This window comes from Hemiscyllium ocellatum, chromosome 21 (genome assembly GCF_020745735.1).
Source record: "Hemiscyllium ocellatum isolate sHemOce1 chromosome 21, sHemOce1.pat.X.cur, whole genome shotgun sequence".
NCBI lineage: Eukaryota > Metazoa > Chordata > Chondrichthyes > Orectolobiformes > Hemiscylliidae > Hemiscyllium > Hemiscyllium ocellatum.
The window spans coordinates 58,556,392-58,569,405 of NC_083421.1; the positions used below are offsets into that span (position 1 = coordinate 58,556,392).

Genomic DNA, 13,014 nt, shown 5'->3' on the forward strand with positions numbered 1-13,014 from the left:
TTTAATAAGGTGCCCAGACACTCCTAATATAGTCTGACCAATGATTTGGAGGGGTGTTGCATTACTCTCTTGCTTTTACACTTTATGCCTCTATTTATAAACCCAAGAATCCTATGAGCAAGCTTTCTTAATAACTGTTTCAATTTCCTGGCCACTTTGAGAATTGTACACTTTCGAGATCCCCCTGCGCTTGGTACTCCTCAAAATTACATTATTGAGCCTGTACTGTCTCGCCATGTTTCTTCTACCATAATGTCTTCTCTCTCATTTCTCTGCATTGAATTTCATCTCCCAGGTGTTTATCCATTTGGCCAATTTATCAATAACACTGAAGTCACTCAGCTTCCTCACAATTCTCCCTAGCTTAATATCATCTGCAAATTTGGACATTTTACCTTCAGCATCCACCTCCAAATCATTTATGCAGAGAGGAAAAAGTAAAGGTTCCAACACTGATCCTTGAGGAATACCACTTTCAAATTGTTTCCAGTCTGAGAAATGCCCATCAATACCTACCCTCTGATTCCTATCTTTGTCTGAAAGGGATAAATCTAGTTTTTAAGGCATCAACAGCCAAAAATTGAAACCCAAAGTTAAATTCTGCAACTGTTAATGACTCAATTCAATTGGAAATGTACAAATATTAACAAAGATGGGCGTCTGCAATTAAATACATAAACCATTTGTGTTTAAGTTATTTATTCAGATTATTAAAGATCAGGTTAGAACAGCAACCAAATTGCAATCATGACTTACCCGTAATTACTAATGATCCATTAACTTCCTTCGGCTCCAACCAGACATATGTCAATCTCTCTCAAAAATGTTACCCAAGCACATCAAACCTGTGACCTTTGGCCTGAAAAACATCTTTCAAAAACAACAAACCCAGCATTTATTGTCCATTACAGATCATCCATTTGAAGGATGATGCTGTGTGCCAGTTTCTTCGACCACTGCAGATCCCAGGCTATAAAAGGAAGAAACTCCAAATGTTTGATCTAGTGATGGAAATATATTACCATTTCTTCATAAAGTCAGAGTGATACATGGGTGTGTGCAAGCAGTAGGTTGTTCAGACCCTCAGCCTGTTTCACCATTCAATAGGATTATGGTTGACCTGTGGCTTAATTCCACATACCTGCCTTTCGTTCCAATCCCTTTATAGCTTTGCTTAAATAAAAAAAAATCTCAGATTTAAAATTAACTGAAAAAGCATCCTCTGCCACTCGTGGAATGAAGTTCCAAAGATCTATCAGTGTAAGTAGAAGTGCTTCCTAACATTTCTCCCGAATGGTAAAAACAACGACTGCAGATGCTGGAAACCAGAGTATAGATTAGAGTGGTGCTGGAAAAGCACAGCAGGTCAGGCAGCATCCGAGGAGCAGGAAAATCGACGTTTCGGGCAAAAGCCCTTCATCAGGAAGAGGCAGGGTGCAAAATGGAATGGTCTGGCCAATATTCTCAGACTATGCCGCTTAGTTCTAGATCATTAACTAATAGAAACAGTTTATCTTAATGTAACCTGTCTTTTCCTGTTAATATCTTTGAAGTCTTCAATCAGATCGCCCCTGAATCTTCTAAACTGTTGAGAAAACAGGCAAAAGTACCATACTTTCTCCTTAAAACTTAACCTCTCAAGTCCGGGTAATATTCTTGTCACATTGTGCTGTATTCCCTCCAAGGCCAACACGCCCTTCCCAAGGTGAGGTGCATGATCAGAAGGAAGTTTACAAGTGGCAATGCAGCCAAGCATCTGGTGCCCTATGCCAGAGGTTGAGAAATCACAAGGTTATCACAGAAACCTTCCAGTTGCTGCTGTGCACATTGGTACACATTGCACTCCTAACAGGCTAGTGATAGAGTGAGTCAAAGCTTAAGGTGCTGCATGGGGTACCAGTCAAGAGGCCAGTGTTCCTGGACTGTATCAGATTTCTTGGGTGCAGTAATAAGAAATCCAGTAATAGAAAGTTGCACACATCGGAAAAAACACTGAACAAACTAAAAGCACGACAGCAGACATTAAACAGTACAAGTGTGTTACTTTTATTGATCACATTATATCTTGGCCAAGTCTAGAAACAGTCCCAGAATTTAACAGTCATCTTGCTGGAGGTAACAGTCCCAACAGTGCCATTTTCAGTAAGGCAGCTCTACCAATACAATCTTTCATAGAACTCAAAGGTGCAAATGTGTTGAAATGGCTCATAGACATTTTACAGCGTCATTTAAAAATAAAAACTCACATTTTTTTATGAACCTGCAGCAGGTCAGGTTAATCTCAACAAATTCTCATTTTTGCATACTGACTGCCCTTTCCATCTGTAGCCTGACAGAAGGGTTCAGGAACACAAAACATTCTTTCAAATCTTGAAAAATTTGTTCAGACAAGTTCGAGGTCTTGCGTTTATTTTGGTGCAGAATGGTTTCTGCAGTTGTATCACAGTTAAAGTGTGATTTTGTGTTTGGTTGCTCTGCTTTACAGACGTGAAAAAGGCAAGGGAGAACAAAAGGAAAAGAATGAGCATTAGTGCTTTGAGTACTCGACAGACAAATTTCTATCAAAATGGAATGCCTTCCCTTGTACAGAGCCAACTTACTTGCAATTAAACAGTGCTTTTCATGGTTGCACGATGTCCCAAAATGCTTTACAGCCAAGTACTTTTGAACTCTAGCTGCCACAAAACAGAAAGGACTTTGGTTTAACATCTTATCCAAAAGATGGCATCCCTGCCTGGCACTGAGTATCAAAGGTGACGAGTAACTTTGGAATACAAAAGTCGGGTGCAAAGTTTTAGATTAATTTTCTGTGGTATTGCTCAGTGAGTTTGGTTGAGGAGGGGGCAGCAAAAACATTTAAAGAACACACACAAATGCTTTCAAAGCAAGTCTGTGCAAGATGTCCAGAGAAGTACACTTTTAATTGATTTCTGAAAAAATTAAGGTAATTTTGTTTTTGCTGGTGTAATGAATATGCTTTCCTATAAATTCATTACTATGGACCTGAAGAGTAGTTTGTATTTACATGAAAAAAACAAGTTAATTCATTGTTGATGTTTTTCCAATTAAACACTGTTAGATTACGGAGATGGACTAAGACACAGGAATTAGAACTTATGGACTTACAAATGTTCTGATTGCATATGGGGACATTTGACAGAAGTCTTTGCATTTAAAGACTTCAACTTTGTCTTAAACCCAATAATGACAAGATTGTAAATGGTCAGTTTTGCCATCAACAATCTTTTGTGAAGGATTCCCTCACAATCTTCAAGCATTGTGAGGTAATTCAGCTCTCAAGATGTTTTCTTTAAAGAGACAGAACATTACTTGCTTTCTGAAAATATTTATTTTACATAATGCTGCTTCTTCCATTGCTAACCCTGGGAGATCATATAGGTGAGGAAGGCTGGATGCTTGGTCTAAACCAAGTTGGGACCTCAGGAATAAAAAGTCGAGTTAACATTAGTGCTCTTGGCTTCAGGTTGTGGACGTCAACAGGCAGAGAGATAAATAAATCAGCCAGAATGCCTTCTGCAATGCATTGTCCAACAAGGCAATGATACAAATGGCTATACTATAGGTAGGAACAAGGACTGGATTGAGGCCTTTATACCCACACTGAACATCGAATGCTGGTCAGTCTCATATATTGAAAGAAGCGCCGCATGGGAAGATACATAATTGTTACAAACATGGAAAAGAATTGCACTTTGGCAGGAATAAACTGCCTGCATGATCAGGAAGAAAAAGGGAGAAAAAAAATAAATTTACAAGAATAAAGTGATTCAACAGCAAACCAACCAAACATTACAAAATCTTAAACTGTAAATGCTTGCATTTCATAACATTTCTTGTGCTAACCATACCAGGTCCTGTTTATTCAGCAGGTCTAGAGAGATTTCTTCACTTTGTTCCTCTCTTGCGAATTCCCCTGTTCAGATGCATTTGAGAACAGGGTCTCAAGCAGATTCAGGGTTACAATTTCAAGCTTCCATACCAAGATGGTACAACTCTTGGAACAGTTTTAACAAACCCCTTCATTCCGCCACTACAGACAGGGAACACCAATTATTTTCTTATGTCTACAGTACTTACAAAATTTGCAAATCAATAACATTTGAGATTCTCATTCTAGAATTCAAAAGCATTTCTACGCTGCATTTTTAAAATAATAAAATGTTAAAATAATCACTGCACAAAAAAAATGTTCGAGAGAAGAACGTTTCACACATTAGTGATTAATGTTTGAGAGCAAAATGCAAAGACTGCTGCCTGCAAGCATCCACAGTAGGGATTCCAACAGTGAGGAACAAGGTCAAAACCAGTGAATGAAAATCAGCAGGCCAGTTTATAGATTTAAGAGAGGGAAAAATATAATTACAAATTCTTGTAAAAACAGACTTCACCATCTTTAGAGTTCCTTCAAGTTGAGTCAATCACTAATCACAAGTTTGCATTCGCAATGACGGCAACTATTCTTACCTGCCAGTAAGAACATAACTACTGCCAGTTGGAAAATGATGAAGAATGCAGGGATGCAACAGGCTCCAGATTTTACTGGTTAGCATTATCCAGAATTGCTGGTATACACAATTAGAGGTTTTTAGAACACAATGGTTTTAAAATTAATATCTAACATGTATACAGGGAACTTCATTGACAATTAGTTATCTTAATTGTGTGATTTCAAAATAAGAAATGTACTTGATTAAACATGGGAGTATATGGCATTCATCTTGATGCTGAGCAAAAGAGAAGCCTATAAATAATGTGCACAGATTGGCACCTCTTCAGACAAAGGAGGGATTTGAGAAGTGAATAAAATCATTAGACAAGAACATAACATGTCTCACAACTGCATGCAAAAAAAGGAACTCTTTGCACACGGGAAAATGTGTCACAACCACAGAATCACCAGTTGTAAATTCTACTTAGAAATCAGAATAGGGGGAACAGGTTGGGGATCCTACACATATTAAAACCTGCAATTCTGTTATAACTTGCGAACATACCTTGACAACATGCTCAATGGTCTGGTTATCTGACCATTAGATGCTCCAATAATTCAGACAATTCACACCCCATTTCCCAACCCCTGATATCCTCAAGTCTTCAGGAATTGTCACGATGTTCATTTTAGCTTCTTCTGCTCAATCCTTTCATTCAGAATTTTTTTTAAAGCTTTGAAGCTGATCATTTTACATTTGTCCCTGATTACTGTAATCTTTAACTAGTGCAATTCACTCTCACACTACACTTGACTGAAGAACATTTTGACAAATAATTATTTTAGTTCTTCTCAAAGTTTAAGGATTCAAGAGCCTTTTAAAACCCGCTTGTCAAAAGTAAAGGATGCTAAGTTTACAACTGCAGCTACCACAGTTCAAATGGTTGCTTTTCATAATCAGTATATTGATACCGTTCCTATAAATGCTCATGTAAAGGTTGACATTACAAAACTACTCCAGAACAATAGCCTGGAATATTTCAAAATCAGAAACTGTAGTTTAATATTTAACCACAACTTATAATTCAAGTTTGCCAAATTCCTCTAGTTGTGTTTTTAACATTTTGAAATGATTATATATACTGATTATGTGTCAACTGACTCCACTCCACACAGAAGCACTGCTTGCCTTCAAAGTTTGTTACAGCTTTCTGGGCACGTGGTAAATTTGTTATTTTGAGTGGCATAGACTGCCATCTCTTTGACATCTCAATCAGGCCATATACCAACGATTCAACAAAACATAGGTCTGCTTGCCTTGACCAGGAGGTATTTTCATAAAGTAATCTTGTCAAGAGGTTAGCTCACAATTTAACTGAATGTTTCTCAAATGGATTCTAGGATAATTAAGCCTGAAAGGGACAATGAGAGAGCCAAAATAATCTCAGTACAAAGGCAGCCACAACGAACTAAAAGCAAGTCTCTTCTACAGCAGTTTGTCTTTTTCAGAACTTCGATTGGGGTCAATACTTTTGTTATCACTGCATTTTTCTGTAGTGAAATTCCTCAAAATAAAACTAAAATCCTTTTGAAACAAAAAAATTAACAATTTTTTAACAAATTAGTGTCTGCAAATATGAAAATCAGTTGATCCTATGGCTAGCCAATTAACATTTTACAGTGTTTAAGGTAAGGTGCTAGTCAACCTCGTGCTCCCATGGTTAATACAGAGCTTATTAAGAAATAACTTTAATTTGTAGTTACTGGAACTTGCATTGAAGATATTTAAATGCAAATGACTTGCTCCTGCAATTGAAAGTTATTCCTTTACCATTGCATTGGATGTCATGGTTTGCAAATACCAAGCAGTAAAACATCACATTTTTGTTTAAAATTCAGTGTCTGTACTTGTGGCAACTTTGAAGGGAGTATAACCATATTTTGCTTCATTTCTTCAATATTAAAGTTTAGCATTCCCAACAAATTGCAGTTTCTGACAATATGGTGGTTTCAGAGGGACCAGGCTGCCCTCATCTGGTCAGCAATTCCACTGTCTGAAATATGCCTTGCTATGCTGGGATAGTAATGTGCACTGGCCTGCAGAATGCTGAAGAGAATGCATGAAAACCAAAAGACATTACTGAAACACTTAAATAGGTCTGCAAGAGGTATATCAGTATAGAACTGAAGGAATGTGCTGTCATTCTGTTATTGTAATTACTGAATTGCTTTTTTTGGGGGTTGGTGGGGAGAAGGAAGAGATCAACAAATAGAAACATAAAAATAGAGTTGAAAACATGCTAGTCAGTAAAGAAATTCAATTAGGTAAAAGCCGAACATCCTCAGCCCAGAAATTAGGACTGCAGTTACGTGCACAGTTAACTCTGGTTTATCCAATCTAAATTACTAAGTTTGGATGGAAGGTCAGTATTAATTATAATGAAGGAAGACATCTGTATTCATTCACAGACTTTTCAGCAAAATATTTTAAGGCTTATAAACAGTGCTCTTAGTACACATCCATATCACAATCGTCAAATGGAAATATTTTTGGTAGTCAGGCAAAAATGCTGCTGCGGTGATTCATAAGATGAACATCAAATTGCTTCAAAATCAAAGGAGAACCAAAGTACTGGACAACACAATTGAACTAGCAACATGACAAGAAATTGTCAATGCATTCCTGTTTCCTCAGCTCCCAGACTAAACACACTTAGGAAGAGAAGTGAACACAAGGCTGCAGTAACTTCTGAAACGATAGAAGGCTGATGAAAAAACCTAGAGCCAAATTTTTAATCAATGCCTATTAAGACATAAGCCCAAACCCCTGTCCACAATCTGGAAGAATAACAAATTCAGCAAGATCTTTCTTAAGCTAAGAACAACTAGTTGTATTTTCCAAGAAAGTTCTGAGCGATGAGACAAGATTCCCACTAGGTAAACGTTAAGATGCCTATTAATGTGGAACATAGTTAAAGATGATGAAGCAAGCTATCTCATTAATAAACAGCGCACTACTGCACAACCTGCCATGAGGAAACTAAATGGCTAGGATTCTGGATAAGTTGAAGGCGGCAGCTGGTGACCAGCTCGCTGGTCGCTACTCCATCTAGCCAGTTTGAATACCTGACACCAGCATTTCAGGGTTTGCTCAATGGGCAATAGCTGCTCACATCTCATACCTAGAGATATCAAATGCCTGTTACGCCCAGATTTACAGTACATTTCTCCATTTTAAAGTTGCACTGTGGGGTGCACCAAAGACACTTTGCATGCAAGGAAAAGCACCAAGTCCTCAGGCTGGACAAGAGGCATAAATTGAAGAGGGGACAAGGGGGCAGGGTGTGTGTTCACATGTGTAAGTGGAGATGTCAGAATCACTGGATTTAGACTGACAAGATTAAAAACAGCAAGATAAAACAGAACGTGGAAGTTCAAAAGTGGGAGGTACTCAATGACCAGGCTGAACCCGGTAGTGAGGGCGTACATCATGAGGTGACTTTGCTGCCATCACTTCCCAATTAGCAGAAATGACCTGCAACTGGAAGATGCTAAAGACAATGCCTCGGCTGGGCAGAGCCTGTGTCAACTTGATAGGCAGAGGGCAGACTTCACTACAGCTTGGTGGAAGGCCACTGAAGGGATAATCACATCAATTATGCTCTTGCACATTGCAGCTTCATATCATTTACAATCACATCACTGTGCATGCGATTTGCATGGAGTGCACATATGTTGCAAACTCCGGTCACAAGCAATGCCCACCATATCATTAAAATGTCTGTCCCTCTTCAAGGTCCAATGAAGGAAATTGCAACAGACTTAGAGGTTGACATGGGACACTGATGAAAACCAACAATTCTTGTGCAACTTAAGGGAGCTGTGTGGCAGTGAACTGAATCCCTCTCGACCTGCACTGAGTATCATGACATAACTTCCATTGTTGATGGGGGCTGCAATAGGAAGGATTCAGAGGTCAGAGGTCTCCCAATTATATTGCTATGTATTTGTCACTCAGCCAATGGAGTTCCTCTACCAAGCAAGCATCTATCTCAGAGCTGTGACAACTTGAAATATGGCCCTCCTCATCCATGCACTATGTTGGTTCTTTGGAGAAATGCAGGCAGCCATCATTTGCAGGGTATGCCAGCATTAACTCTTGTCAGAGCTAAGAACCTAATTTGTTCCTTACGTTGATAACGCAGATCAGTGCCTGTAACTGATGAATTCAGCCACAGATGGTATGCTTGTCACAATGGCTATCTTGCTACGACAGCCAAAGACAGATAGGTGAAACATCGATCCCAGGAGCAACAGCAAGCAACAGCAGAGGGTGATGAGCCTTCATCACAGGAAGAGGTCTCAGCTGCAGGACCCTGTAAGATGCACTGGGAACACAAGAGGGCTGTTATCTTTCATGCTCAAAGCCATTTCCTTGGAATGAGTGCGTTACAGTGTCAACATAGACTGCACGCATCCCAGGATACTAACTGAATTGTGTTACCTACTGGAACAGGACCAGAAACGTGAAGGAGTGGGTTGGGGTGGGAGCTGTCCTCTCTTGGTAACTGTGAAGAATGACAACTGCAGTGAATTCCTACGCGACTGGTTTCTACCAAAAAGCCACAGGAGTCCTGTATGTAATTGCTCCATTGATCATTTCTGGATACATTTGTATGTGAACAAGACAACTATGCAAGATTGGTCTGGTTCATTTTCTTGCCCCCATAACAATATCAGTGCTAAAGCACAGGCAGGATCTGGCAACACAGCCGACCTACCCCATGTGCAGACACCATTGACTGCACACAGATTGCACTGAAAGGGCCATTTCACAACATGGTGGATTTCAACAACAGGAAGGGTTCTATTCCATTAATCATCAAGTGATCAATAATCACCATTACCTGTTCTTGAAGTGCACCTAATACCCTGGGAGCAGCCATGACTGTAATAGTTTCATGTTCTTGCTGTGTTTGACAGTTCAGATAACTTACAAGCCTGATTTCTGAGTTACCCATTCAAGCATGACTAACACCATTTCTGTGGAACACCTCCAATGATGCAGAGCACAGTTAAAATCGCACCCATGCTTCAATGAGGGACACGGTGGCCATGGCTGCTGATAACACATTTCCGCTGCTGGGACAAGCTTCGAGTTGGGGTGGGGGGCTGCAATATACTTTGGACAGTGCATGCTGCATCATCCCAGCATGCTGCACTATGCAAGTTTGGAGGAAGAAATCTAGAGATGTGATTAATGCTGAGGAGCTGGGAAAATGGAAGCAGTTTACTTTAAAAGGAGAAAAAGGACATTGAGAAGGTGGAAGCTCACCTCATGCATGACAGAGATCAGCTGCATCAAGCTCTATAAGCCAGACAAGATTTGACTGAGACTCTGGTTCGAGGAGTCAAGGGCTAAGTGAATCTAATAATCATTGGCTAAAATAGTTGTTGGTCAATATGGAAGCAATTCATTTGTATTTTGGGGGTAAAATGGTGCCTGTTTTTTTTTCTGTTTGATTTTGTTGATTGCAAATGCAAGATAAACTTTGGCACTGTTTGAATGATGCTGTCAATGTAATGGTCCAATATTGGACAATGGAGAGATGCTAATTTCAGTGGGCTTTTGGGGACACAGTAGCACTGACTTTGACAGGGCAGTAAGATGGGATGTTGCTAAGAACAGCAAGTTGCGTGGCCCGAGTCAACAAAGTAGAGTTGTATGTGCAAGTATCAGCCAGATGTCATAAACAGCATAGGTTTGCGGCTGGGCAAGGATAGCTCCATTGTGCCAATACTTGACTAGATGTTTGGCCAGGATTGTAAGATGGCACCGTGGATGTCAGTCTATTCCAGGATATGTGGACAGTAGTAAGTTCTGCTGCAATAAGTGGTGGAGCCAGCATCAGGCATGAGGCGGGATGGATAGGTAATGAGGTAGGTTTGGGACAACAGCACAAGTAAATGCATTAGGTCCTGCAGACAGAAATTCTCCAGGAAACTCCATGAAGTTGACACTTGGTCACAAAAACACAAATTAGTCTGGTTATAACGGGCAGTTTTTTTTATATAAAGGAAACAATACTGACTTCATGTCGGAAAAGGTAATGAATCTACTATACAAAGTGATAGGGGAGAAAATAAATTTATACATTCTATCATTTTATTCAGTAAGCATCACATGAATTGGAAAGAGATAGGATAACGATAGGACAATTTACCAATGGCATTAGAGTCAGCATTCTGAAGGCCCATTTCAGACAATGATATCACTGTTATTCACTCTAAGGAAGTGTTCCTGTTTTAGTAATGCAGATAGAAGTCTAGTTACTGTTTAATCAACTTGGCAACTCCTCTTCAAAAATAAAAACTAGGAAAATATTAACTATATTAGAGGACGCACAATTGACCAAAATGTTTTGATAACCTTCTAGCATGTACGATAAAGTGCATCGTTACAGTGTATCTCAAAATGTTCAAGTTGCAAAGGTTATATGGCCAAGCTGTCGAATGGCACTTTCGACTTCTATTTAAAAATGACTTAGATCGGTCAAGGGAATGATCAGTTTGGTCAGAAGAAAAACAAAAATATTTTCCGCAAAGTGCATTTAGCTAACAGTCTTATTAACAGCACTGTTTTTATACCAGTGCTGCTCAAACAAAGTAGGAACTATTTGGAAAATTCACATACTAGTGAACAAATCTGTATTATACATAAATACTGTTAAGTCACTTAAATACTATGGGTACTCTTTTACACATTCACAAAAATAATCAGCTCAAATAGGATGGGACTTTTCTTTCCAAACAGGGAATAAATCAAATATCTAAGGCACATGGTTTTGCATGTTTACAATCTATGAAATATTTTATGATAATCTACATCTTAAGCATGATCAGTCTAGTCACAGCATGCAAACACCCTTGGTCACGCATTCTTCACTCAACTTAAGATTCTGATTGGACCTTTCTTCACTCCCCCGCCCACCACATTAAACACTTCTTACTTCATCAAACCCAGGGAGGTTTAAAGTCCAAGCTGCTTTCCTGAAACTGCTGCCCTCTGACCTGTAAAATGCCCAAAACATTCCCAGTAAACATGAGCAGAATACTTCCATGATTTCTCACCAGCTGAAAAACAAATGCTTGCGTCATAATCATTTATGACATCAGTTTGTATATATATTTATATGTCTGGAAAAAATGTCATATTATGCTAAATATCAAATTCTAGCTAGATAAGCGATCACACACTGGAGCAGTTACTTGGCCTTGGCGATATGAGAAGAGTGTTGATGTCCAGACTGATAACGATGAGAACATTTTTTTCCCCCTCTAAGAACTATACACTTTCCAATCTTATTTTTCACCCAGTTAGTGTGTTTTGCTATGTGTAAGTCAGTTCCATTTTAGGAGTCTGTTAATGGACCAACAGTGCTCAAATGATCTGGATACCATTTATCAGCTTGAAAGGCAACTTTCAAATTACCACAGCTGCTCCTTGTTTGGGCCTTTCAAAGGGCAGAGAGACTGCAAATTCTGTTGTCTTTTTGTTAAGACAAAGTTGAACTGGGAAGATCTGTTTCAGTGTTATAAAGGCGTCTTCATTTCTTCACGGCATACCGTATACAGGTGGGATAAAAGTTATGTCTTCAGGCAACGGGTACAGGTCAGTGGCTTAATAACACTGCCAAATGTTGAGAGGGTTAGTATGCATGCAAGCCATTTCAAATAACAAGATGCGTTTCCTTCTGACCACAGTGGAAATCTTCACAAAGTCCCTGCATATGTTCCATCCAGTTTCCGCATGGGTGTTTCAGATCTATTGTTAGAGGAAGTGTCCTCTTGATCAAAAGTGTGGACTGTGTTGGGTGTGTCTGGGGGCAAAACATTAGTGCCAGCAGCTTCTCTTATTACTGACTCCATCATTTCATTCTGTTCACATGACTGCTCAGATTTGGGGGACTCTACGTCTATGCTTACAGGGTTTGCTCTTTCTCCGAGTACAGTCCCAGAATCATTCCTCTTCTCAGCTTGACTACTTTGCTCAAATGTTGACCCAGTTCCATAGAGCTCCGGGTCCAAGCTGCTTCCACCACTTGCATCTCCGATAACAGTGCGATATACTTCCATTCCATCAGGCAGCATTGATTTGATCTTGGGAAGCCAACGCTTGCGAACCCGTCGAGCATTAGTGCACATGTCAGCAGCAATCACATTCATCTCACTTTCTTTGAAGTTGGGAGCAAAGTTCTGACAATATACTGTAAAAACAGATTAAAACAAAAATTAAACACTGAGCAAAATAATAGTCTATTAGCGAATTCCACCACAGAGAATCTGTTGAATTTAACAAAACATTTAACACTAAAACTCACAGGGATCAAAAAGTTATGATTAAATAATCAATGTCATCGCATGATTTACACAAGTGATAAAACTGCTTCAATTCTTGTAAAAACACAAAGAAGAATTTTAATTTGTATCATAGTTTTTGCAACCTCAAAGCATTCCAAGGTTTCACAGTGAAGTATATTTCAAAATGCAGTTTTCAAACTGCT

The 13,014-nt window shown here is 39.2% G+C and overlaps 1 protein-coding gene across 5 annotated transcripts in view; it reads right to left on the minus strand.

Annotated features, from left to right (window-relative positions):
• Positions 1-2,022: 2,022 nt before the first annotated feature.
• The window catches only part of LOC132825915 (nucleus accumbens-associated protein 2-like), a 106,837-nt gene continuing 95,845 nt past the window's right edge, over positions 2,023-13,014 (minus strand). For all 5 annotated transcript variants that reach the window (XM_060841540.1, XM_060841544.1, XM_060841539.1 and 2 more), the window contains one exon: positions 2,023-12,717. In XM_060841540.1, the coding sequence (XP_060697523.1) occupies positions 12,224-12,717 (494 nt within the window). In that variant the 3' untranslated portion in view covers positions 2,023-12,223. The remainder of the gene's footprint in view (positions 12,718-13,014) is intronic.